General features: G+C 39.3%; 1 protein-coding gene across 5 annotated transcripts in view; it reads left to right on the forward strand.

The window, feature by feature from the left end:
• Positions 1–265: 265 nt before the first annotated feature.
• The window catches only part of DYNC2LI1 (dynein cytoplasmic 2 light intermediate chain 1), a 50,867-nt gene continuing 24,313 nt past the window's right edge, over positions 266–26,819 (forward strand). For 4 of the 5 annotated variants that reach the window (XM_069071603.1, XM_069071605.1, XM_069071602.1 and 1 more), the window contains exons 1-8: positions 266–374; positions 2,126–2,240; positions 12,285–12,319; positions 14,411–14,480; positions 17,907–17,995; positions 23,405–23,591; positions 24,632–24,700; positions 26,003–26,080. In XM_069071603.1, coding sequence (XP_068927704.1) covers positions 367–374; positions 2,126–2,240; positions 12,285–12,319; positions 14,411–14,480; positions 17,907–17,995; positions 23,405–23,591; positions 24,632–24,700; positions 26,003–26,080 — 651 coding nt within the window. In that variant the 5' untranslated portion in view covers positions 266–366. The remainder of the gene's footprint in view (positions 375–2,125; positions 2,241–12,284; positions 12,320–14,410; positions 14,481–17,906; positions 17,996–23,404; positions 23,592–24,631; positions 24,701–26,002; positions 26,081–26,819) is intronic. The other variant, XM_069071606.1, reaches the window with a different exon arrangement.

Below are 26,819 nucleotides of genomic sequence, written 5' to 3' on the forward strand. Positions count from 1 at the left end.
GCCCCAAATCATATAACCAGAATGTGTCCATGAGGAACTTGAACTCAAACCTTCCTGGCCATGAGTCCAGCTTTCCATCCATCCGCACGCGGCCTCTGACCACGACTTAGAGACCGTGTTAACATGTATCCCTTCTCCAGGTCTAGCCTAGTCCCTCCCTCCAACCCAGCCTCATCCCTGAAGTTGTAAGGTTTGGACACTAGGGAACGGGCAGGAGAAGCCCAAGAACTACATTTCCCATGATCCCGCTTTTCTCCACGGTTTCTGCCTTGGCAGCGTCGTTGCCACGGCAACCAGGAAGTCCATCCCTTCCAGGTTCCCAGGCGGTATTCTGGGTTTCGCTCCCGCGCCTCTGGGGAGGCCAAGATGCCCAGGTATCCCGGCCCAAGTCAGCCTGGGGAGGGTGAGGGATGGGAGGTTCAGATATATGGGGGTAGGGAGGGAGGAGGGAGCGGGAGAGGCCCCCTCGGAAGCTCCCATGGATCCCGCTTAGATGTAAAGGTCATCCCGGGAAGGGGCTGAGAAGCTCAGCTAATGCAGGGTCCCTTCCATACAGTAAGCACTTAATCAGTGCTTGTTGCCTCCCTGCTTGCTAGGAGGAGAGGTTATATTTATTTGGTTCTCTTTCTCTCTAGAGTTCTCTCTTCCTCCCCTCTAACTCTCCCAGAGAAGTGAGAATCCCTCGCGTGAGAGTGGAAAACAAAAAAGAGGGGAAACCACTGTAAATCTCTCTCAGACTGTCTGTCCAGACCGTGCTCAATGCAGATAGCAACCACTTGTACCCAAACCCGCTGTCAAGGTGCCCCCAGACTGATGCTCCCCCAGGCCTTATCTGATTTTACAGATCTCTAGTTGTCTCTCTGGATTAGGGTCAAATCGCATCTTCTTAAAGCCGGGAGGGACCTTAGCAATCACCTGGTCCGGCATTTCTCAGACTGTGGTCTCGGGACCCCTTTGCACTCTTTAAGAATTTCGAGGGCCTCTCCAAAGAGCCATTTTTTAAAATGAAGGTTGTATTTATAGCAATTTACTCTATTAAAAATTAAAGCATCTTAGTATCATTACAAAAATAATTTTGGCCTCCCAGATCCCTGTTTAAAAGGTTCTTTAGGGCACGCAGAGGTCCCTGGACCACACTTTGAAAATCGCTGATCTAGACCAAGGCTCTCGTTTTCCAGATGGAGAGATTGGGTCCCCAGCTGCTTAATGGCATTCAAGCTGCAGTACTTTGGATTGATCAGAGACAGAGCGTGCACATTTTATTAAGCGCTTACATTTTGCTAGAGACTGTGCCAAGTCCTGTGGATACAATTACAAATGAACAAGACAGCCCCTGCATTCCAGTTGTTTACCTTCAAATGATAGAAAACAACGGATAAAGAAGAACTGGAAAACAAGGTTGGGGGAGAGGGGCACCCCTGTGGCACCATGGTTTGGAGTTGATGGATAGGAAGTTAGAGGCAACTTTCCCCTACACTTCACCATTAGTAGCCTCTTCTGAGCTACGTTTTGTCTTTGTGTCCCTGAATCAAATCCACATTTTTTAAACCTGTTTTTGCTAATGGAATAGAGAAATATATACTGTACTGTACCAACCCAAATGGCATTCCATTTCCTCCCTCTGAACCTTTGCCTAGGCTGTGCATGCCTGGAATGTCCCCCCTCCTTAACTCTACAACCTTTGAATTTATAACCTCCTTTGAGGATCAGCTTATATGCCACCTCCTTTGGAAAGCTTTTCTCATTTCCCTTTTATTTGTACACTCCCTCTTCAAATTATGGTGTATAGGTGTACCTGTTTATATGTTGTATCCCTCAAAGAGAATATGAGTTCTTCTAGTCCTTTGATGACTGTCTTTTCTTTCATTTTGTCTTTGTATTTCTGGGATCTATCACAAAATAGGTCTTTCATAAGTACTTGTTAGTTTGGATTGTATATACCATAAGGGTTTGTATAGTCCAGATTATATGGAGAGAATCATAGGCTTTCTGAGTTATACTGCTTTTTATAGATTTTCCATCATGTTAATTGTCTTAATTAACTTATTGATCATCAGAACACTAAATCTGAAGTAAATACTTGAAAAGATTTCTTTTTCCTGACATTTGGCTTTCTAACACACAGTGATACACTATGGGAAATTGCAAAAGCTGAAGTGGAGAAGAAAGAAATTTCTGAAAATGGTGGAGGTGGAATAGTTTGTGAAAAATCTGTATTCTTCATTGGCAGTAAAAATGGGGTAATATTTATGGCTTCCTGTTGTACTTTCAGTTGTTGTTTTATATGAAAATCTCTTAAAATTCTTTAGGTTTGGTAGAAGTTTTGTCACTAAAACTTCTTATGTAATTTGATGAATGAAATTATTTTGTTTAAAGATTACTTCTAAAATTGAAATAATTACTTAAATAATACTTCAGTGTATCTGTAATATCATTGATCTGGGTACTCCTTTCACTGCTGCAGATTGCAATCTATCCAGGCCTTCTCAAACAAGCTAGAGACTTTCCTCCAACTCTTTTTGTATCATGCAGGGATAGGTGTAGCCTTTGGGCTTTCCATCTGTTGTCCACTCTAGCTATACAGCAGGCCCATCTCTTTCTCTGATAATTCATTTCAGGGATGTTATCTTTTATGCCTTTTTTTTTCTTTTTTGGAGAGGGGAAGGTAGGGCAATTGGGATTAAGTGACTTGCCCAAGGTCACATGGCTAGTTTTGTGTTAAGTGTCTGATGCTGGATTTGAACTCAGGTCCTCCTCACTCCAGGGCCAGTGCTCTATTCACTGCGCCACCTAGCGGCCCTATGCCATTTTTTGCACACACGTTTTTGGTGTTAGGATGCAGCCGACTTGTGCTTACCAAACCATATTCCACGGCCTTTTTTTTCTTTTTTTTTTTCTTACAGCAGTAATTTTTTCACATTGATTTTTATTTTATTTTTTCTCAATTACATGTAAACCAAAACTTTAATATTCTTTTTTAAAATTTTGAGTTCAAGCTAAAAAAATTTTAATGAATATTTAAAATTATTTTTACATGTAACTTAGAAAAATAAAATGTTAAAAATTTTTTTTGATTCCTGAATTTTCTCCTTCCCTTTCCTTCCTTCCCCCTTCCTTGAGAGGGCAAGAAATTTGCTATAGATTATACATATGCAGTCATGCAAAACATTTCTGTATTAGCTATATTGCAAAAGAAAATGCAGACCAAACAAGAACAATAAAGTTTTTAAAAAGTCTGTTTCAATCTGTATTCAGACACCCTCAATTCTTTCTCTGGAGGTGGTTAACATTTTTCATCATAAGTCCTTCAGAATTTTCTTGGATCATTGTATTGCTGAAAAAACTGTCATTCACAGTTGATCATTGTACAATATTATTTTTACTGTGTATGGTGTTCTCTTGGTTCTGCTCATTTCACTTTGCATCAGTTCACGTAAGTCTTCCTAGGCCTTTCTGAAAGCATCCTGCTTATCATTTCTTATAGCACAATAGTATTCCGTTACAGTCATATGCAACTTGTTCTGCCATTCCCCAATGGAAGCATTGCCCTTTTTTCACTCCTAGTTTTGAACTGACCCATCAGCCTGTATGTCTTAAATAATAAATCAGAGAACACTTACTAAGCACTTGTTGTGTGCCACACACTTCACCAATAGTACAGACTGGTAGCAAGCCAAGCCTAGGTGAATAGGAGGAAGGCAGGCATGATTGAGTTTGGGAAATTGTGCAGTACATTCAGTGATCCTAAGCAGCTTCCTGAAACAAAAGTGAGAGAAGCAGCATAAAGTGGTGTGTTGAGAGCTGGCCTTAGAGTTAGGACGAGCCAAGTTCTAGGCCTGCCTTGGATACCTCGTGGCTCTGTGACCATGGGCGTGCCTCTATCTCTTGACATGGGAGGACCTCTCTCCCACTTTGACTTGTAGGACAGTTCAGGAGACATGTGTATCCACGTAGGGCATTTCCTCCATCTCGTGAAGATTGACAGCTGTTCTGCCCCTCACTTTCTTAGAGAATTGTCTGAGAGCTTGGGAAATGACTTGCTAGGATCTGGCCCAGGGCCAGAATGGGTTGGAGCAGGGCTTGAGCCCAGGCTTTTCTTATTCTGGGACTGCCTCTCTAGGAGTTCAGTGCCTAGAAAAGGGGAATCCCTTAGATTGTCATGTGAAGCCTATGATCCTCTTCTCAGAATATTTTCAAATGCATTAAACAATAATACTTAGGATTTCAAAGGAAATCAATTGCATTGAAATAAAGTTATTTATTGAAATTTTTAAGCAAATTCACAAAACATAGGTTTGTGAAATCACAAGTTAAGTCCTCCTCTTTCCCATCTCCTCCTACCCTCACCCCCACCATTCTTACAGTCCTGTTGGGAATCAGAGAATTCCACAATCCCTCAAAACACAAAATTCCTGGTAACCCAAAGAACGGTGGAGAGTCTTTGTAGATAGCAGAAGATTTTAAATTTTAGTGCTTTAACTTGGTGCTGCTTGGCTTGAACGCCTCTTGAATACTGTCTGAAGAATTTGCAAATTCCTGTCTCCAGCCTCAGTTCTTCTTCAAAGCTCTAGACTTGTTTCTGTCTCCTGTTGGCACCACTAATGCCTCAATCTCAACTTCTCATCCTTCCTCAAAGCCTGCTCTTCCTTCTTCCTTCTCTTCTCACCAGTGCTACTTCCCATCCCTATAGACCTGAAAGCTTAGAACTGGCTTTGATCCCTTCTGCCTCATTTTCCACATCTAGTCAGTCCCAACATCTGCCATTTCTACCTCTGTCAGCTTGCTTTCACCCACTTTTCTAGCCCTGTCCCTGACTACTTCTCTTCTCACATTATCCTGTAGCCAAACTGTTGTACTTGCCTTTCCCTAAACACGCCCTTCTTTTCACCTTCCTCTAGAGTGCCTTGTCCCTGTCCTATCCTCCTATTAAAATCCCAACCCCATTTGCTCAGGCATAGTTGAAATATGCTCCCTTCTCTGGGAATCTGTTCCCAAGTTTCCTATCTCCAAGGAATGTCTCCCATGTCATTCTGTGCTTCTGTCTTTTTTTTTTTTTTTTTGTAACTTGCTGCATTCTGTCTTATGTCCTAGCGATCTGTGTGTGTGTGATCATAAATTCTTTGAGGATGAGGACTAACATTGTGTTCTTCTTTATGTCCCCTAAAAGTACTGAGAACCATGTCTTGTGCATGGTAAGAGCTCAATAAATATTTAATGAAAACTGAACATATTTTAGCCATCTGCTGGGATATAGAAATAGCTTATTTATACAGAAAGCTTTTTCTAATAGTGTTTTATGAATTGGGATCTTATTTGATCCATAAGATTGCAAATTCTTCATTCAAATTCAATGTGTTTGTCTAGGACTATGACTAATTCCTATCAGAAATTGAGAGCACTTGGGGCGGCCAGGTAGCACAGCGAGTAAGAGCGCCGGCTCCAGTGTCGGGATGACCTGGGGATCGAATCCGGGCTCAGATACTCAGCACCCACCCAGAAATACCTGGCTGTGTAACCTTGAGCAAGTTACTTAACCCCAATTGCTTAAAAAAAAAAAAGAAATTGAGAGCACTAAGCAGAATAGCATTGTATTGTAATATTGTACACAAGACAATCTTTTGTGAACTGTGAATGATTTGAACTACCATTTCAAAGTTTTGGGAATTTGGATTTTATCCTTTGCTCACGGGTAAAATGTTAAACATATTAACATTAATGTCAACTTTTAGAAACAATTTTTGGTAGAAGTTTTGGATATATTCAAGTGACAAGATTCAAGGGAATGATTAAATTATTTTATTTAAATTTTGTTCCTAGGAATTTCTGATGAATTAGTTATGAATGATGCCTCTCTTTTTCATAGGAATAATAACTGGCTATTAGGCCACCCAGAATTCAATCTCTAACTCTTCTCTTTCTCTCTAGCCACAAGTGTGAGCAAAGAGTATATCTTATTTTTAAACTATAAACTATTTATGCTGTACTTTATTTTTAAACTATAATTAAAATCTTAAATGGTAGGAAGGTCAGATGTATTTACTATTATATATTTTGATAGTAACCATGAAATTGACTTATCTGAATATTTCTGACTTAAAAGCCTTACTTAGGGGCAGCTGCGTGGTGCAAGTAGATAAAGCACCAGCCTTGGAGTCAGGAGAACTTAAGTTCAAATCTGTCCTTAGATACTTGACACTTATGAGCTGTGTGACCCTGGGCAAATCACTTAACCCCAGTTGCCTCACAAAACACACACATACACAAGCCTTACTTAGAAGTCATATGATAACCAAAAGTTTCTTGATTATTTCTTCATTTAGCATTCAGTATATTAATTCATTTAACAATGCTTTATTGAATATATATCATATACAAGGAGCTACTAGATATTTGTAGACACAAAGGTGATCGAGATAACAGATAATTCCTGCTCTTGTAGGCCTTCCAATCTACATTTGGAACTCAGATCCGTACTATATAATATCCCCATCAAGTGCACATTGACCCTCTACTTAATGACCTTCAATGGCGGGGAGTCCATTCCCAAGGCAGCTTGGGATCCCTTTTGGACAACACAAGTTGTTCAAAAGTTTTTCCTTAACTCAAAAGAAAATCTACCGCTCTATGACTTCTATCTGCTCACTGTTCTTAGGTCTGCCTTCTGGGGTCTGGCAGAACAAATCCTTCTACACAGGGTGGTCCTTCAGATATTTAAAGACATGTATCATGTCCTTCATCTTCTCTTCTTTAGGATTAACAAGTCTAATTCTTTCAACCAATTGGTGTTCTCTAATTCTCTCATCTTTCAGGTGAGCCTTTTCTGGATATACTCCAGCTTAACTGTCTTTTTAAAAGTATGGTGCTTAGGGGATGGCCAGGTAGCACAGTGAGTAAGAGCACTGGCTCCAGTTTCGGGATGACCTGGGGATCGAATCCGGGCTCAGACACTTAGCACCCACCGAGAAACACCTGGCCGTGTAACCTTGAGCAAGTTATTTAATACCAATTGCTTAGGGGTGGCCAGGTGGCTCAGCAAGTAAGAGCACCAGCCCCGGGATGACCTGGGGATCAAATCTGGGCTCAGATACTTAGCACCACACCCAGAAATAACTGTCTGTGTAACCTTGAGCAAGTTACTTAACCCTGATTGCTTTAAAAAAAAAAAAGTATGGTGCTTAAGACTGAATACACTATTATCAATGTATCCCAACAAGGTCCAGATATGGTGAGACTAAGCCTTTCTAACTGCAACTGATTACCTTTTTTAGCTGCCATGGTGATTGGTGATTCATTGAACTTACAGTCCATTAAAACCCCCAAAATTTTCTCAGAGACTATTACCTAGCCATGTTTTCTCTATTCTGTAATTGTGAAATAGATTTTTTGAACACATGCATAAGGCTTTGCATTAATTTCTATATATTCTTTCTTATATGATTTAGCCCATTCTTTTACCCTATTGAGATCTTAATGGATCTAGACTCTCTCAGCCTGTGTGTAGACAGAAACAGACAGACAGATAGAGTCAGAGAGAGAGAGAGAGATTGATTTTATTAAGAGCTTTTATATTAAACTCTTACTATGTGCCAGGCACTATGCTAAGAGCTCAGGATACAGATAAAAGCATGCCTACTCTCAGAACGCTTGCATTCTAATGAGAGAAGACAATACAAAAAGGAAAACTGGAAAGGTGGGGTGGGAACTGCCTTGTGATGGTATGGCTGGAGATATCTGGGGTGTGTTATAGAAATCTAGAACCCAGAAAATTAAGGCCAAAGCTGACCAATCAAAGTCCAGGGACCTCCTAGGGGACGAGTTAAATTTCCCAATGGGGAAGGAGTGCAAGTTATAGCCCAAGTGAAGATATAGAGCTGGAGCATAATTTATCACTCTTACCATAATTCTTTTTTTCTTTTTTTGCTTTTTGGAGGGCAATTTTGGGGTTAAGTGACTTGCCCAAGATCACATGGCTAGTTTTTATGTTAAGTGTCTGAGGCCGGATTTGAACTCAGGTCCTCCTGACTCCAGGGCTGGTGCTCTATTCACTGTCACATAGCCACCCCTTTCTGCTTTTTTTTTTCTTACCATAATTCTTACAGAATAATTAAACACTTTTGTATTCATTCTCTGTTGGTTTTCCTTCTGTTTATCATCTCTTGTTTTTTTTAATTCTGAACTAAAACACAAAATCATATGAGCATTTCTGAATACATAATAGAAGAGAAGGAGGCAGTTTCAGTCCTTCATGTCAACACATGAGTTTCCATTAGATCCACACTGGTCTTCTTTAGGCAGCTCCTCTTTTCTTTCACAACCATCTTTGCTTGTGTATTCAGAATTTCATTCTTGGGTTTCCCATCCTTCCTGGTCTGACTTCCCCTAAAAACAATTTGCTCGCTAGATTTGACCTATCCTTTTTTCTGAACGCTTTAAAATTTGCTATCCTTAAATCTAAGGTAAGTGTCAGACTGTGCCCAGTTTTTCTTTTCTCTATTTATGATTTAGTGGTCACTTGCCATTAATGTCTCTATCATTACTACTTATGCAACCAATTTCTCCTTGTTGGGCAGAATCAAGTCGAGAATAACCAGTTTCCCTCTATTATTTGAAGTATGAAATGAGTATTAGGGCAAGTCATAATTTTATCTCTGGCAGACAGGGTTCTAGATGTCCAGAGAGTTGAAATCTCCTATTTTCATGCTGCAGTGTTCACAGAAGCAAATGATTTTGCATTTGGGAAAAATGGCCCTGGAGAATAGAACCAAATCTAGAAAACAAATATCTTTAGACAAATACCAGATTGAGTATTAGTGAGAAAAAGGGGGGAGGCTGATGGCAGGGGAGGATGTAGAAACATTCCACTGCAGTAATGGAATGATGTAGTAGGAAGAATGATGGATGTGGGGTCAGAAGAGGCCCTGGTGGCATATCCTGCCACTGGTCCTTAGGACCATCATTTCTTGGAGCCTCAATTCATTCATGTCTAACATGGGAATGATACCTCACAGGATTTTTGTAAAGCTCAAATGTGATGATGCATATCAAGTGCTTTGTAAATATTATTTAATGTAACATTATTATCAAAATTGTATTATTAGTGATAATATAGATTGAGGACTTATTGAATGGCCAGAGAATAATCATCAGTGGGTTGTCAGGTTGCCAAGGTCTCCAGTGGTGCCCCAGGGAGCTATGGTCGCCCTTTTGCTGCTTACCATTTTTATTATTGACTTGGACAAAAGCACAGATGGCATGCTTATCAAATTTGCAGTTGATACAAAACTAAGAGTAATAACTGAGGCAATGGATAACTAACCAAGGTGCAGAGAGATCCTGATAGGCTAGAAGCTGAATGGGGATAAATGTAAAGTCTTCCACGTGGATTCTTAAAAAATCACCCTGACAAGTAAAAAATGGTGGTGATATAGCTTAATGGCAGTTTTTCTGAAAAAGATCTGGGGATTTTATTGGACTGAAAGATTGAGTATGAGGGGAAGCTAGGTGGCCCAGTGACTAGAGCACCAGCCCTGGAGTCAGGAGGACCTGAGTTCAAATCCGGCCTCAGACACTTAACACTTACTAGCTGTGTGACCTTGGGCAAGTCACTTAACCCCAATTGCCCTGCCTTCCTCCCTCAAAAAGAAAAAAAGATGAGAATGAGTCTCCAGTTTGGTATGGCAGCCAAGAAAGTTAATCACAGAGGCATGGCTGCCAGGAAGAAGGAGGCGACAGTCCCGCACTGCTGTCTGCTCTGGGCACACCATTTCTAGAGAGTTGTGTTTAGGGATGGGGTCTGCATTTTAGGAAGGAGCTTAAAAAGTGAGAGAATCTCTAGAGGATGGTAAAGGGCCTCAGTGACATACCATGTGAAAATCACTTGAAGGAACTGGACATTTTTACCCTAGTAGAACCCTTTTCCAAAATATAGGGCACATGTCAGACTAGTTGGCTTACTTCTCTGTCACACACTCCTAAAATAGATTGATTACTCACCACCAAGCTTCCCAGAATTTCTACTCCAGCAGCCAATTTCTGCTTGTAGATAATAAATAGAATTTCCCCTTGTTTCCTATACCTTTTGTAAAATGAAATTATCATCTAAACAAATCAAGAAAGTATTAGCTCCTTATGGCCTTTGGTGGCATAAGAGATGATTCTGTTTCCCAAACTGTAAATCTTCTCTATTTTTGTTTAGATGGTCTATATCAGAGGCCACATGTGGCCCTCTAGGTCCTCAAATGCAGCCCTTTGACTGAATCCAAACTTCACACGAGTGGCCTCGGGGCCTCACGTTCCCCACCTCTGGTCTATATTATATTTCCTGCTACTTTGTTTCTGGCTTCAACCTTTTCCAACATGCTTCCCTACTCTGATTCCTGGATTTCTTCACATGGATTTATCTACTGAATATACAAAGTTATTCCACACCTCCTTTTTACTTATAATGCTCCTTTTGAAGATGATCAACCATTCATGGATCTTATCCCACCAAGTCAATAATAACAGTGCTAACCAGCACAAAGCCGGGCTTGGATGGCTTCCTGAGACTCTACCCTGGAGACTTTCTTTGGGTTTCATGACAGGCTCTTTTCTTGCATTTGGTTTCCTGTCAACTCCTGACCATTGCAACTGCTACTGTTCTCTAGGCCCTTAACTTGGTAGATGTGAGTGGGAAGTTTTCTCTCCTTTCTCTTTGGGTTGAAAGGCCATTTTATTGTATTTACGAGACACCAAATAAATAAATTCTTCAGACTCAGTGTTCCTGACTCCTAACCAAGCTCTGGGAAAGCCACTATAACTTTTAACTAAGAGAATTTCATAGCACAACTTGGGAAAGTTTCATTTATCATCAATGTGTGAGATCACTGGGAAGAAAATGATAACCTGAAAAGAAATATGAAAATCATTTAATCTGTCTGGACCACAGTCTCTTCATCTGTCCAAGGTAGTGGTTAAGCACTTCAGATCTGAAATTCTCTTGTTTTAAGCCTTTCTGCAATTTCTTTGTTCATTTAGACCTTGAAAGATAGTATCCATTTTTAAATATGGGCATAATTTGGCAAAATATTTAGGTACTCAACTTAGATCTCATGGTAACATGTAGATGGCCCTGGGCTCTCTAAGGTCTGACAGAAATTCTAGCATAGCCCTGAAACAGAGCCTGCATTCTCTTGTCTGACAACCAACTTTCCACCTACGTTTGGGGAAGTCCATCACCTAAGCAGTTGGCCACAAGGGGTGGGTTTTTTTTTTCAATAAAAATAACTCATAAATATTACTTACTAAGGTTTATGATCTTCTGTAGTTGTAAATTATAAAAAGGTGCCAACCTTCATTGGCAGAGGGAATTTCTTCATCTGGGAGAACTGATGTCTATGCAACGAAATCACAAGTTCAATCCCTCTCAATGGTCCTGTGCATGTAGGAGTATCACCTAGATCGTTAAATATTAAAATAGGATTTGACATTTTTCATAGTGTCATCATATGTTTGGAGTAAAATTCCAGTTATGTTTTTTTAGGTCAGGTTGAATTCATTTTAAAAATTCAAAATTCATTTTTAATTGAAAAGTCAGATGAATTCATGTTTCAGAACTGAAAGAGGCCTAGACAAGTATTCCATTCAGTTACATATGAGAAAGCTGAGCCCCAAAGATGAAGTCACTTGCCTGTCCATGCATATAGCCCTGGCTGTCGGCAGAGCCTGGCCAAGAGCTCACCTCTCATTCTCAGCCCAGGACCACACACTGTCATTGTAAGAGAGAAAGAAATGAAAAATGGGTATTGTGCTAGAACTAAGAGTGGAAGATTTGACCATGCTCCAGTGTTTGGAACCTACTCATTTGGAACATACTTGCAGTTTTTGCCTTGTTATTATTTTATACTTTCTCTTTATTTCCATTTCAGTAACTGCGATCAGAATTTTTTAGAATACAGTCATCATTAGCTTTGCCAGTAATTAGCACTGCTGAAAAGAAAGGAAGTATAAGACAGCTGTCAGGTTGACCACTAATATAATGTGAGATTTGCTATTATTTGTTATCTTCAGGACTTTATCGCTAATATAGTGATAAAGTGGTGGATAAAATAGTGGTGTAGTTGTACTCTGATGGAAAGTCAACAGTTAACTTTTCCTACTTAGAAGACTAAAGAACAATTATAAAAGTTTCCGGGGAAACTTTATCTTTTTCATTATTAAATATCTGGGGCCAAAGATGTGAACAACTATATGAACTTTGCTTTGGGATGATATTAAACATATTCTTTTTTTTCCTTAATTTCTAGGGCAAGACAACTATTATTCTAAGATGTCTTGACAGGTATGTCTTAACTTTTCGTAAAGTATTATTATATAGGTCAGTTTCAGTTCTAAAAGACATGACATAAGTCTACTACTGATGCACATATATAAATACCCTTTCCATAGTTTTTTTTTTACAACAACCCTTGAAAGCCCTTGGAAAGATATATTAGCCAGCAGCCCTGGCATGTGGCCTGTTTTCTTGCCCTGTTTTTTGTCTCCAAGGAAGTTTTCCATCCTCATTGCAAAGGCTCCTCTGTTTAGAAGAATAGTCACATGTCTTCTGATTACATGAATATACTATTGAAGTGGCCCATGTTTGCCATGGTATGTTGAAATAATTTTTATTCTGTGTTTTTCATGATTATCAAAATGTTTATTGTGCATAACTTATCATTTGTTATATTTTGAAGCAAATCATTGCTTCTCTAATTTCAGTCATACATTTGCTATCTAATGATTTTAGTGAGAGCTTGGACTTTGGAGCTGTAATTTCATCAGTGTGAGAAATTCCCACTGTACTAGGTCTTTTCACCAAATCTAGCCTGGCAACTTGTCTGCAGTTTAGTCTTAGAGAATTATTTGGGGGCACCTGTGCTCATAAGCTAGTATGTGTCAGAGGCAGAACTTGAATTCAGGTTTTCCAATCTGCAAGATGGGCCCAGTCTCAATGGCACTTCCTACTGTCTGCTGCCCATCTGTACAAGAGCAGATGATTTGAAATTATGATTGCCTTTTTTAATCTGCTACAATAGTGACCAATATTGGGGTGGTTAGGTGGCGTAGTGAATAGAGCACTGGCCTTGGAGTCAGGAGGACCAGAGTTCAAATCCATGCTCAGACACTTGACATACTTACTAGCTGTGTGACCTTGTGTAAGTCACTTAACCCCAATTGCCTTGCCCTCCCCCCTCTAAAAAAAAATAGTGACTAATATTTTGCTAGTATTAGCATATGTTTATATATCTTTTAAATTTCAGTATCTCTTTTTTCAAGAAATGTTACAGTGGGCAGCATTTAGTCTTGGGCATCCAAGGTTGAACAATACTGTTCATTTAAAAAATATTTTTGAAATTTGCATGTAGTAAAATCTTGCCCTGGTATGAGTCCTTTTCACCCTAAGACTATTTGCTTGGAAAGAATCATGTGAAGTAGCATTTGCCTTATCTTTCAAATAATATTAAGTATGACTCTCTTCTATGCAAATATGACATGTATATATTTTTTTTATTTTAGACAGTCAGCATAATTACTTTTCTATCATCTAAAGTGACATTGTCTTAAGAACTATGACTTTCTACAAAATACTTGAAGAACTGAAAATCCTTCATATAGAAATTCTTTAAGACGGAGTTTTAAAATCTCATTTATAAATTATGTATTTTAATTATATTTTAATTAATTTTTAGACAGGCTATATGGGATAGTGTAATAAAGGGCCATCCTTGGAGACAGGAACATCTGGGTTCAAGTCCTGTGACTGAAACAATAGTAGCTGTATGGCTTTGAGAAAGTCCCTTAAACTTATATGGAGTTGCCTGGGGCACCAAGATGATTAGTTAATATATAATTTGCTGGTCTGCATTATTGGAAGAAGTTTCTATGATAGGAATTCCCTAGACCGATAAAATCACAGGTCTAGACAAAAAAAAATTTGTATATGATACATATATGCTATATGTGTATATACATATATACACATACACACAGATATATGTGTGTATTTATATACATATATATACATATACACACAGACATATGTGTGTATTTATTTATATATATTGCCTCATCTGTAAAATTAACTAGGGCTGGCAAACCATTCCAGTATCTTTGCTAAGAAAACCCCAAATGGAGTCAAAGAGTCGGCCCCAACTGAAACAACTGAATAACAACTACACCACACACACACACACACACACACACACACGTGCACACACACACACGTGCACACACACACACGTGCACACGCTATCCTTATCTGTATAACACAAGCTTTGCTTTCCTTACTGTTGATTAAAACTTCCAGAAAAACATGGTAAAAACTAAAATGGTTACGTTAGAATCTGATTCCCATCAATGAGGTGTAACCCAACCTGTCTTTGTTGAACAGAGATGAGCCACCAAAGCCAACCTTAGCTTTGGAGTATACTTATGGAAGAAGAGCAAAGGGGCATAACACAGTAAGTGTCCTTAAAAATGACTCGGTTTGTCCGTTGACACAGCACTGACCCTGGTAACTTTGTTTTTCCAGGGTCGTTCCTATTGTCAGTCTGTTGTGTGAAGAGTGCTGATTTTACATTCTAGTGCTCTCTTGGTACATATGTTGTGTTGGCTTCTATTACACCCCGGCTGGGAAGCAGCCATAGGAGGCCAGAGAAATAGTTTAGTTATTGTGTCTTGACTGGGAGGATCGAATTCATTTGGTAATTTGATCTTGTATTTTTCTGGCATATAAAAGATGTCATTGGTCTAGTGTGACTCCCACAAATGAGAAAATTATTGTGAATTATCATCTGTCTCCCAGAGGAACTGCTAAAGATGTTCATGTGAGTTGTGTTATATTTATAAAAATGTGCTGCATACATAAAAATATAACCATTTGCATTTCAAGTATCAGATGCCAAAGTCAGTAATAAAGCTCTCACTATATGTAGAGATCTTTTGTTTTTCCTTGTTTCCCTTAATCTGTGTTAGGTGATAAAGAGCTAGGAATAACTCAGGATCAGGGCAAAAAAATCACCTGGAGTAAAAAGCTAAGAAAAAATATACAGATGGGGGAGGGTATAGAGTGGGGAAGGAATCTGAATTGTATAACTCACAAGATTCATCAGGTCATCTTTTTGTCCTGAATCTCTTAGCCTTAAATCATATATTCAAGTATAGAAAAGAATTTTAAGATTTCATATAGCAAATAGTAAATTAAAAGGGATGTTTTCCAGTGGGGAAAAAGAAAGAAATCCTTTTTCAGTCTGTAATCAGATACCAAGATTGGAATGATTTAATAGGTGAGGGGTTGTTGGCAAAGAATTGGGGTGGAGGTGGGAGGTGGGCAGGGAAGAACATTGGCAATGCAAATGCTTCATAATAAAATGGCATAAGTAACCATCAGTCTTCACCCAAAGTGTTAGTTGACTCATAAAGGCCTGTATCGATTGTTCTTATCTAACTTCTCTGGGCTGGAGAGAGGGGCAGAGAAGCTGGTACAGATTACTAGGGGCAGACAGGCCTACAGTGTTGCATACATTTTTTGTCTTTCTTGGTAGTAGCATTATTAATTAATTAATTTATTTATTTATTATTATTATTAACTGGTGAATTTCAAAGAAAATAATGATATATAAAATTCTGTCAGTTATCACTCTAGTCAACTAAAGAACTACTTACTAAGAACAGACTATATTTTAATATAATTCTTAACAAAATAAAATTTTATTTCATGTTCAGTGCTTGTACAATTGTGAATAATGGTTTGTGAACTTGTGCCATGAACTGAGAATTTCCAAGTCTTTTTCATTTTACATGGATATTTCCTTCCTATTTTTTGATGGTGTGGCAGGCAGATTCATCTGATGGTCTGCAGTCACAATTTCCCTGCACTGGTTGTTTATAAAATGTTTCTTTTTTAGGAATAAAGTTGCAATTTGGAAATTTGGGTATAAATTTTTGGTATTATGGTAAAGGTTATATTTAAAATTACTTATTCTTTAATTACAAAAGGTGAAAATGACCAACATATAGATTTTTACTGAAGACATAATTTAACTATATTTTTTTCTTAGTTCTCAAGTAAAGTATCATGTCAAAATTATTTTAAAAATTTAGAATTTCTTTGAAAAACAAAAATCAGTTGCATCTTGCAAGTGGTTCATCTGCTCCTCTCCCCTCCGTAGCTTTTTTGGCTCTTTCTCTTCTCCCTTCACTCTCTGGGGAGCTCCTCAATTCTCCCCTTGACTGAATCTCCTCTCTACAGCCCTATTCCTTCCAAATCTTTGTATACTATATAACAATAATTAATAATAGCAACAACAACAGCAACATTTATATGGCACCTGCTGTGTGCCAAGCACTGCACAAAGTACTTTACAGATACCTCCTTTGATCCTCACAACTACCCTGGGAAGTAGGTACTGTTACTATCCTCATTTTACAGTCTTGAGGAAATTGAGGCAAATACAGGTCATGTGTCTTGCCCAGACAAAACTAGTAAGTGCCTAAGGTCAGAGTTGAGCTCAGGTCTTTTGGACCCCAGGCCCTATCCACTGTGCTAGCCAGTGGCAAAAAGCTTTGCTCATTTTTTTCCTCATGATAACCCCTGAGGTAGGTGCTCCCATGTCATGTTCTGCACTCTGAAACCCACCATGCCAAGTTCTTGTCCTCTGCTCTCCTGCTTCTTGGGCGTTTTGTCTGCCAGCGCCCCAGCACCGCTGGAGACAGCCTGAAGAGACCGAGAGCTCCTCAGCTTGAGGCCATCGAGAGAGAGGGTGGAGAGGGTGTCCGCTGACAGTTGAGAGACTTTCAGCTAGTGGGGAATGCTTCAAGCCACATGGCTGCTGCTTCTGTATCATTTGAGGCAGCCCCATGGGGAAACAGAAGCAGATCTTTGTCCCTTCCATTGTGCCCAGGCCAACATTGGCTGATGGCAGTCAACACCCTCAAATGCCTCCTGAGCCTGGACAGCTGAACATCTAATTACAGGTTCACTTAGGCACTCCTGGATCATTATTCATTATTTCTGGCCTGTCTGTGTTGGTTCCTTGCCTGTAAATCTAGTGGAGATTGCAAACTTCAAGTCTTGGTCACATTGATAGCTATGTAGCAAGTACCAACTACATTCTCAGGAAGATTGTCTTTACGCACATGTAGAAATCCCGAGGGAGAAGGTACAAGGGGACCTGGGCAGGGAAAACCTTGGGAACAGGGCTCTGCAGAGTGGCAGCCTATTCATCCATCCCCTTCTGTATTCTTCCTCACCCTCACCCCCATTTGGTTATTATTCCTACCTAAATCTTTCTGTTTCCCCATGTATGTTTCTGAATGTTGTCACAAAGATAAATCAGTCAGCTCATTTTTAAGTAGAATTTCAGGCACTGATATTTCTTGAATCACTATCCTGTCCTAGGCATTTATGTGCATATGTGTAGTATTTAATTTTCTTTTCTTTTTTTGGCTATGTAATCATTCTATTCACAAGAATGATGCTTTTTCTTAAGATTTAAAAGAACTTCACAAACACCTGAATAGCTCTTGGGATATGAATATTGCTCATTCACGTTTTAAAAAAGGAGGATGCGGCATGGGATTAGTTACCTTAAACCCATGGAGATCTTTCCCCAGACTTGAACTAGGGGACAATTTTATAGTAATTCATTTTCATTCTTACTCTATAAATTCACCATAATAACAGTGCTTTGGTGTTTTTGAGATTAAAACAAAGGGGATCCTAGAAAAGATAGAGGAGCCAGAGTTTGTCCCCAGAAAAGTATTTATTTTGTTGTTTTCTATATGTAATTGTTACTGGTTAGTGTGCCATTAAGTGTTGAAAACATCTCTGTATTTCTGAGAAATGAAAGTTGAGTGATATGAAGGAAATTTCCCCCTTTTTCCAGCCTAAAGACATTGCTCATTTTTGGGAACTTGGTGGAGGAACCTCTTTATTGGACTTAATCAGCATCCCAATAACAAATGAGACTTTGAGGTAAGTGAGGCATGTATATGACCCAGGGATTGTTCTGAAAGAGCTAACAGTCCATAAATCCTTAGGGCTCACAGAGTGCACATCAGTATACCTTTATAAGCAACTTTCACTATAATATGTATTTTGTGTTTGCTGCATGTTGGTACTTCCTTGTTGAATGTGTGTGTTGAACGAATCTGTTCAAAACGGCCAACATTGCTTTGGCCTTGGCGATCTGGGATAACGGCATTCCTGCTGTGCATAAGTAAGCCCTTGAAACAGAACAACACATCAAGCCACACATAGGGGGAATTTTACAAATTAATTCAGACGGCATCTCTTTTTCCAAGTCTTAACCCATGGTGAACCAACTCAGCCCTTTGGGCTTTGTCTTTAGCTGGAGTTTGAAGACCTCTGGCTTTTAAATGATCACAGCTGGGACAAAAGCAGTTTCGAACAAGAGAAGGCAGTCACTGGGGGGTTGGGGGCTGAGTAGAGGTTTCTTATTTATTTGCTGACAGTGAGCAAACAGGATTTTAAAACAAAACTCTCAAAACCCACTGATGATTGTGGTTGCGTTCCCTGAAAATCATTGCCACATGTTGGTCAAATGAGATGTGACATTTCTCAGTGTCTTTGGGAACTCGTCCTAGCCAACAAAAACAAGTTTTCAAAAACTGCGTTATCATCATCTTGTCAGAGCTCAATATAAACTGTTGCTACCATCATGAGCTGTGTATCTGCACAAACACAGCAATGGAATTTGGGCAGTTGTCTAGTGATTTTGGCCATGTGGACATCCAGATTGCTCAAATCATCTAATTTTGACCCAGTTAAGTGTTCTGTATGCTACCAGTTTCCAGGACAGTTGGAAATCTTACCTTTTTATTTGTATGTAGCCAGAGGTGTTCCTGCTCTGCCCCCCCTAGGTCAGATCCTCATCACCTCATACCTGGACTACTGCAATAGCAGGTCTCCAGCCTCAAGTCTCTCCCACTCTGATCTATCCTCCAGGTAGCCACCAATCTTGACTACCCTCCCCTCTAATTCAATAAATTCCAGTAGCTTCCTGTTCCTCAAAGATCAAATGTAGATTCTTCTACTTGGGATTTAAAGCTCTTTGAAACCTTGCTTCTTCCTATCTTTCTCTGATTCTTACACTTTACTCCCTTTCCTGTATCTTATGGTGTAGCCATAGTGGCCTAGTGGTTGTTCCTCACACACAGACTCCCTCCTATTTACACGCCTTTGTTCCAGCTGTATCCTGGGGTCTGGAATGTTCTCCTTACTCACCCCTCCCTCTTAGAATCTCTGGCCCTACCTCCTAGAAGAGACTTTTCCCAATCTGCCCTGGTGGTAGAGCCTTACCCTCAAAGGCTATCTTTCGTCTACTCTGAGGCAGTTTGTATGGATTAGTGCGTGTGTGTGTGTGTGAATGTAGGAATGTAGGTGGCACAGTGGATAGAGTGCTGGACCTGGAGTCATGTAAGTCTTTCCAGGTTTTTATGAAAGTGTCCTACTCATCATTTCTTATGGCATTCCATGATAATCATTTGCTGCAACTTGTTCAGTCATTCACCAATTGATGGGTATCCCCTCAATTTCCAATTCTTTGCCACCACAAAAAGAGCTTCTTTAAATGTTTTGTACATATTAGTCCTTTTCCTTTTTCTTTGATCTCTTTGGGGTACAGATATAGTAATGGTATTGCTAAGTCAAAGGGTATGCACAGATTTATAGCCCTTTGGACATAGTTCCAAATTGCTCTCCTGAATAGTTGGGTCAGATCACAACTCCACCAAGATTAGTGTTCCAGTTTTCCCACATTCCTTCCATTGCTTCCTTGTTTTAATACTTTTATCATTTTATGACCCTGAACCATACCATTTGGTGCAAAAGGTTAAGAAATTTATCCAAGAAATGAAGATGGACATGGTTCAAATGCCCTGGGAATGTACCTCCCCATTAAAACCTGGGAGCTAGACTTAGTAAATTGAACAATTTGCTAAAATTATGCTTAATGTTTAATGTTACAGAAATATGATTTCACAATGAAGAATTAAAGAATATACATCAAAATCTTATGAACTCAAAGCCAGTTATGTGACAAACGGACATATTGCATATTGAAAGTTTTTTGAAGACATTAAAAAATAAAATTGGTCATTTTAATGTGTTGAAAACATCTGTCATTCAAGAAATATTTTCACTAGGTTCCTTTTTTGTTTATTTATAATAAAATTATTCACATGTACGCAATTAATCCTCCACTGAAGACCACCTGTTCTGGGGTCATGATTTCTCCATGTGGGGGTGACCTTGGGTTCTCTAAGACTTTAGCAGTAAAGTATAAGCTTGGGCAGCTCATGCCAGATTGTTTGTCTCTTGTCTGAATGCCAACTGGCCTGTCTCAGGCTCCTTGCTGTATTGGCTATAGCTTGATGGATTTTTTTTTAGCCTCAACACCTCTTAAGAAAGTAAAAAGAAATTTTAAAAGTCTTGTTTCCATCTTTTGTTTTTATATCACCTGCATTCCCCAGGGTCTCCCTCCATCCTCCCCTTCCATGAGGTCCTGAGATACACTGGTGCACTCTCCTTTCCCCTTATAATAACAGAGAAGGGGAAAAGGACAGCAGAGCTAACCAACATCACGAAACCTGATGTAGTATGTAACATTTCCACACCCATCATGCCCACCTCTACAAAATCATCAGGCATGAATCTTCACAGAGCTTTTCTTTGGTACCCAGGCTTGGTCACTGCACTCTCATAGCATTTAATTCTGATTGTCTTGTTGTTCCTTCCATTTATAATGTAGTCATTGTGTGTGTTCTTTCTGTGGTCCTGCTTTACTTCCCTTGGAGTAAGCTCATATAACTCTTCATGTGCTTCTCTGTAGTCATCATATTCATAATTTCTTATGGAGTGGTAGTATTCCATTAAATTTGTGTGCCACACCATATCTAGCCTTTCCCCAGTCAGCTGACATTTACTCCATTACCAGTTCTTTTCTACTGCAAAAGTACACTGTAGGGATGACTAGGAGGCACAGTGAATAGAGCACTGACCCTGGAGTCAGGAGGACCTGAGTTCAAATGTGGCCTCAGACACTTAACACAAAAACTAGCTGTGTGATCTTGGGCAAGTCACTTAACCCCAATTGCCCTCCCCCAAAAAAGATAATATTAAAAAAAATTTTTAAGTGCACTATAAATGTTTCTATAGAAAGAAACCTTTTTTTGATCATTGAACTCTTTGGGGTATAAGCTTAATGGTGGAACCAGCAGCTCTTAATGACCCCTTACTAAGTAATAGAGAGATTTGACCTGTGTTATTGGTGGGCATAATACCCTGATCAGTGAAATTACCAATGAAATCCTTGACTTATTTAAGGATGAAACTGATGCCTAATAATTTGTGGTCAGAAAAAATCTTTGGGAGCTTATAGGATGACATATTTTGCCATATTTCTTTTTTTTTTTTTTTTAAGCAATCGGGGTTAAGTAACTTGCTCAAGGTTACATGGCCAGTTATTATTTCTGGGTGTGGTGCTGAGTGTCTGAGCCCAGGATTAGATCTCCAGGTCGTCCCAACACTGAAGCCGGTGCTCTTACTCGCTGAGCCACCTGGCTGCCCCTAAGCAATTGGGGTTAAGTAACTTGCTCAAGGTTACACGGCCAGGTGTTTCTGGGTGGGTGCTAAGTGTCTGAGCCCGAGATTCGATCTCCAGGTCGTTCTGACACTGGAGCCGGTGCTCTTACTCGCTGTGCTACCTGGCCACCCCTATTTTGCCATATTTCAATTCAGTTCAACATTTGTTGAGTGCTTGCTAGGTAAAAACACTTTAACCTGGCCATTTGAAGCCCTTTCTGTTCCAGCCCTGTGCTGGATGATCCTACTATTTCTTGGAAGAGGGGAAGCTCGGATGGTTTCTTGTATTTTAAAATTTGTAATTATAGTAAAAATATGCTTTTTCAAATTTTACCCCCTGCTTGCTTCTCACTCCTGCCAGACAAGAAAACATCAAGCTGTCAGATCCAGAAGGCATCCCCGGGTTGTGCTGCTCTTTCAAGTCTTCCAAATTCATTTGTAGAGCTTGACCTAGTTCATCTAATGGCATATTGATGGACCTTGGAATTGTTCCATATTCAAAACTTCCCATGTCTCCCTAACATCAATTAGCAGACTGGATTTGGAATGCAACACATTTTAAAGTTCTTTGTAGGTGACACTCTTAGAAGCAGCAGTACAGAAATGATGGCAGACTCCCTCTGAAGATCTCAACCCTGCATGGCTGCTGACCTGGGCACTGCCTCTGCTCCTAGGCCCCAGAGAACAGCTACCATAGTGCAGGCCATGGGAGGCTCCCAGAACCCCAAGGTCCTGGAGTACTCTACAGCAGGAGCATTCCTAGAGGGCCATGGCCCACCTCCAACACCTGGGCTCCATATCTATTGGTCTAGTGATGAAAAGAATGGTATTGCTGGACTGCCTTGAGACCCACACCTTTGGTTAAAGCAGTGAGGAAGCAGATTTGGGAGGTGGGGTGGGGGGACTGAACCCATAGTAAGAGAACAAAAGCAACCAATATCTAGAAACTCCCCACTTACGGATACTCTACTCCTCATTTTCTTCCTCCTCAAATTTTGCTGCAGTAATTTGCTCTCTTCCTTGCTCTTTCAACTTTTATGTATGTCTAGCTGTGTGTGTCACTAGCATAGGGCCTAATACATAGCAATCGCTTAATAGCTGTTTGTTGAATTGAATTAATGAGGTAGTGAAAAGAGGACAGGAGGAGGCCAAGAAGGAGTGTGTATTGTATTGTTGGTTCTTGTGGTTTAAGCCCTAAAACTAGGACAATTGCAACTTGTAAAGCTTTACTCCTTTTTAACTTCATATTTCCAGTTCCTACCTTGTCTGTTTTCCTTATGGTGCTTAGTAAATCTTAAAACACCTAAGAAGCATGTTGCCTTCAGTGATTATCTATAGAGAAAGGGAAAGGAGCCATTGTCCATCCTCATACCCATCTAGGAATGAAAAATTTCAGGAAAAAGAAGGCAGGGAATGGTGCCCAAGACCCAGGAGATGCTTCAAGAGGAGAAATACTGTAAAGCATCTGTTGTCTACAATCACTCAAAAAGTAGCGTTATTTTAATAATAGTGTAGAAAAATTTTGGAACAAATAGGGACAAAAAGCAATTAAATCTCTACCACCCTCTCTCAACCCGAGCCTTCCCCAAGTGGAGTTTTATTGTAACTGGAATAATTCTATGGTTTCCTCTCCCACAGCTTCTCCCCTCCCCACCCCCCTTCCCTGCCTCTTGTGTTATAGTCTCTTGCATATTTTAAGGGAATATTTCAACATGGTCAGTTCTGGAAATGGGAATTGTCTTGGGACTTAAAAAAATTAAACATCTTTTGCTCTTTTAGGACATTTTCTTTAGTTCTCGTTTTGGATCTTTCAAAACCCAATGACCTTTGGCCGACCATGGAAAGTCTGTTGCAAGTCACAAAAACTCATGTAGATAAACTCATAGTGAAACTGGGCAAGACCAGTGCTAAAGCAGCTTCTGAAATGAGACAAAAGATGTGGAGTAATATGCAGAAGGACCATCCAGTAAGTTTTCTCTAGGGGATTTTCCTGGAATCCCTTGATCCGGGCATAGTTAAAGATAATAGTTGTGAACTTCACAAGCAAATTCTTTAAATTTTTATGCATCACTTGAAATCCTTTTGATGCAGATGAATCTGCCCACTGGAAAATTATATCAGCTTAATAAAATCTCAGTCGAGAAAAACAAGATAAAAAAGAATTCTTATGTCTTCTTGTTAGACATCTACTGTGATTGTTATGGCATGTTACACCAGTCAAAAGAAATCTGGTTTTAAAGTAGTGGTTTGATATTGATTTTATAATCTCTTTAAAATGAAGATAAAAACTAGACTGTATAAAAGTCATCTGGCAAGAGACTAGATGAAGGTACAAATTTAAGCAAGGAGTGGAGTTATAACAGCCTTCACCTCCACTATATATTTTACATTCATTCAGATGTCTGTCACAAATTCACTGTCTTTTGATAGTCTGACAACTAATTAAATTATAAAGTTGCAGTGATGGTAATACAAGTCCTTTAAATGCAATTGTGAATGTAATCTTTTGGAAAATTTAAGAGTGCCCATATCTGCTGCAAATATGTGTTATATGTGTTTTACATATTTAATAAGGTACATATCCACAGAGCACAAATTTTACTATAACAACAATAGCTGTTGCAAAATGGAACCATCAAGAAATGTTTCATAGGAAAAAGTGGAGAATGAGAGAAAAATATAGATGGATCAGTAATGTAGGAATGAGGACAAAGTAGATTTTTGAGATCACAGTTAAAGTCAATTTTTCCTATTTTAACCTCAGAAATATATGACAATAAGCAAATATTGGTATGAACTCTATTACAGGGAAACAATGTTAGGCTTGAAGAGTCCAGTTCTATATTCTTTCTAATGAGCAAAGCATAATTTAAAAGTAAATGGAAATTAATGTTCTTACAGTTTCTCTGGTATTAGAAAGATTGTTTTTGTTTCTGAGAATATAGTAGATACTCCATAAATACATGACAGGCTGAATTGAATTCTACAAAATTTATTTATTAATAGGATCGTGAATTAATTGACCCATTTCCTATTCCTCTGGTAATAATCGGAAGTAAATATGATATTTTTCAAGTAAGTAATTCACTTTTTGATTTCCAGATTTGTTTTTTCTATGCATGTTTGTCTGTGTAGAATACCATAAGAGTAACTATGAAATAAGAAAAGACCCTGGTATAGTGATAGATTATGAATCCAGAGCCAAAGAAGGCCCAGTAGAGAGCCATAAAAATAGCAGGAATGGTGGGAATGAGGTGGGGCAAATTACTTTGGGAGAAGACTATAAAATTGAGATTTTTCATACAATCAGTGGGACTTCCCAGGTTTTATTTTTTAAAGTTGAAAATTAGATTCATCTACTCTTTTTTTTTTTTAAGCACTTGGGATCCTGGAAATGTATGCTTGTGTATAAATTGTCTTTAGCTGAGAGCCTGAGAGAACAAATATAAGAGAGCTGTTGCTAATGCCTTGTTAAAAATAATTAGAGCAGGAGTGTGCTTGGCAAGAAGGCTGAGGCAATAGGGAGCTCAGAAGACAGCAAAGAAGGAGACATAATGGGCTTCTCTACTCAAATCATTGGCATCTTCCTGATGAGGGTGGGGGTGATAGGTGTTTCAGGGGCTCCAATAACCAGAGTCCCTGCTGGGCAGTCTGGAAGGAATTCACAGGACCCAAGCAATCTTTTAAGCCAGGATTGTAAAAGTTTATTATTGTTACGCTTTACAGTGGGCAAGAGTTCTTAGGGAACCTGCAACCTTAAAGAAGTCATAGGTATAGTTTATAAAGAGTTACAATAGTAAATCAGATGTCAATTATGCTAACTAGGTGAGTAAGGGTGGAATTAGGGAGGAGTTAAGGAGTGGTTAGTGCTTAAAGGAACATGCACTTTTAATATAAACTGCGCAGGCATATTGCCCATAATTCACTGGGAAATAGCTCAAGGTGGGGCTACCTGTAGTTGTGGTTTTAGGCTTGAAACATCACTAAGTCAGCTAGTGGTCAGGGCTGACTAAGAAGTGCCCGGTCTGCTACCCATCAGTGTCTTGTTTGACAAGATGGATGTTGGGAACCAAAGCTAATGGGGATTCAGGATGTGCCTAATTGGCTGAGGAGTTAACTTACAGTTAGTGCATTGAAGGATTCATAGGTGCAGCTGGCCATTATACTGGGGGGAGATAAACAGCTCATGCATAGTTGCTAGGCAGAGTGCTGGCAGGGGGAAGGGGCAGAGTTGATGCTCTGAGGCTGGGGGGAGGGGGAGAATGTGATTTTACAAACTGATGTTACAAACATAGACACCCCAAGCACCCCATCATTCCTTTTCTTTGTATCGGATCCTTATCATTTTTTTCTCTTTATGAATCTATGTTCCTTTAGGATTTTGACTCTGAGAAGAGAAAAATAATCTGCAAGACGCTTCGGTTTGTTTCCCATTATTATGGAGCTTCGTTGATGGTTAGTATAGTCTCAGTTCTGGTTGGGAGAATGGGCTAAACCCAAATTCTGAAAGACAGGAAGTTTGTTGCAGTTATATAAACTACCCTTGTATACTTGCTATCATTTATTTCTTAATGCAAGTTTCATGCATCCTTAATATCTGGCCCTGAAGGCAGGAGATAGACCAGGATGTTTAAAGGCTGTTTATTTAGAAATTCATTCAAAATAGACAATATTAAAAACACATTTTAAAAGCCCCTAGAATCACCTCCTTCCCCCCCCCAAAGAATGTTGTGTCACCCATTCCCCCATCCCATTATAACAATAATAGTGATAATAGCTAGCTAGCTTTTATGTAGCGCATTGGAGGTTTGCAAAGCACTTTGCAAGATGAATGTAAAGTGCTCTGTAAACCTGAGAGTGTTTGTTATGTGAGTTTTAGGTGTCATTGTTTAGGATAATGGAAGGACTGCTGGATCCAAGTCAGGAGGCCAGGATTCAAGCTCCAGCTCTTATCACTTAAACTCTCTCTGAGCCTCAGTTTTCTCATACATAAAATAGGAATGATATTTTCATTTCCTATTTCCCAGGAATTGTGAGGGTATGTGAAAGTATCAACTGTAAAGCACTATGTAAATCTGAGCTATTAGTCTTAAAACATAATTTTTTTTTGAAGTTTCAAGTAGACTTTGAAACATTAAAAAAATATTGGTAAGTGTGTCATTGTTTTTTCCTGCTAAATGTTTTGCCATATTGG

This window comes from Petaurus breviceps, unplaced genomic scaffold (genome assembly GCF_028583685.1).
Source record: "Petaurus breviceps papuanus isolate PSGF00001 unplaced genomic scaffold, PetGlider_PUasm1.0 90842, whole genome shotgun sequence".
Taxonomy (NCBI): domain Eukaryota; kingdom Metazoa; phylum Chordata; class Mammalia; order Diprotodontia; family Petauridae; genus Petaurus; species Petaurus breviceps.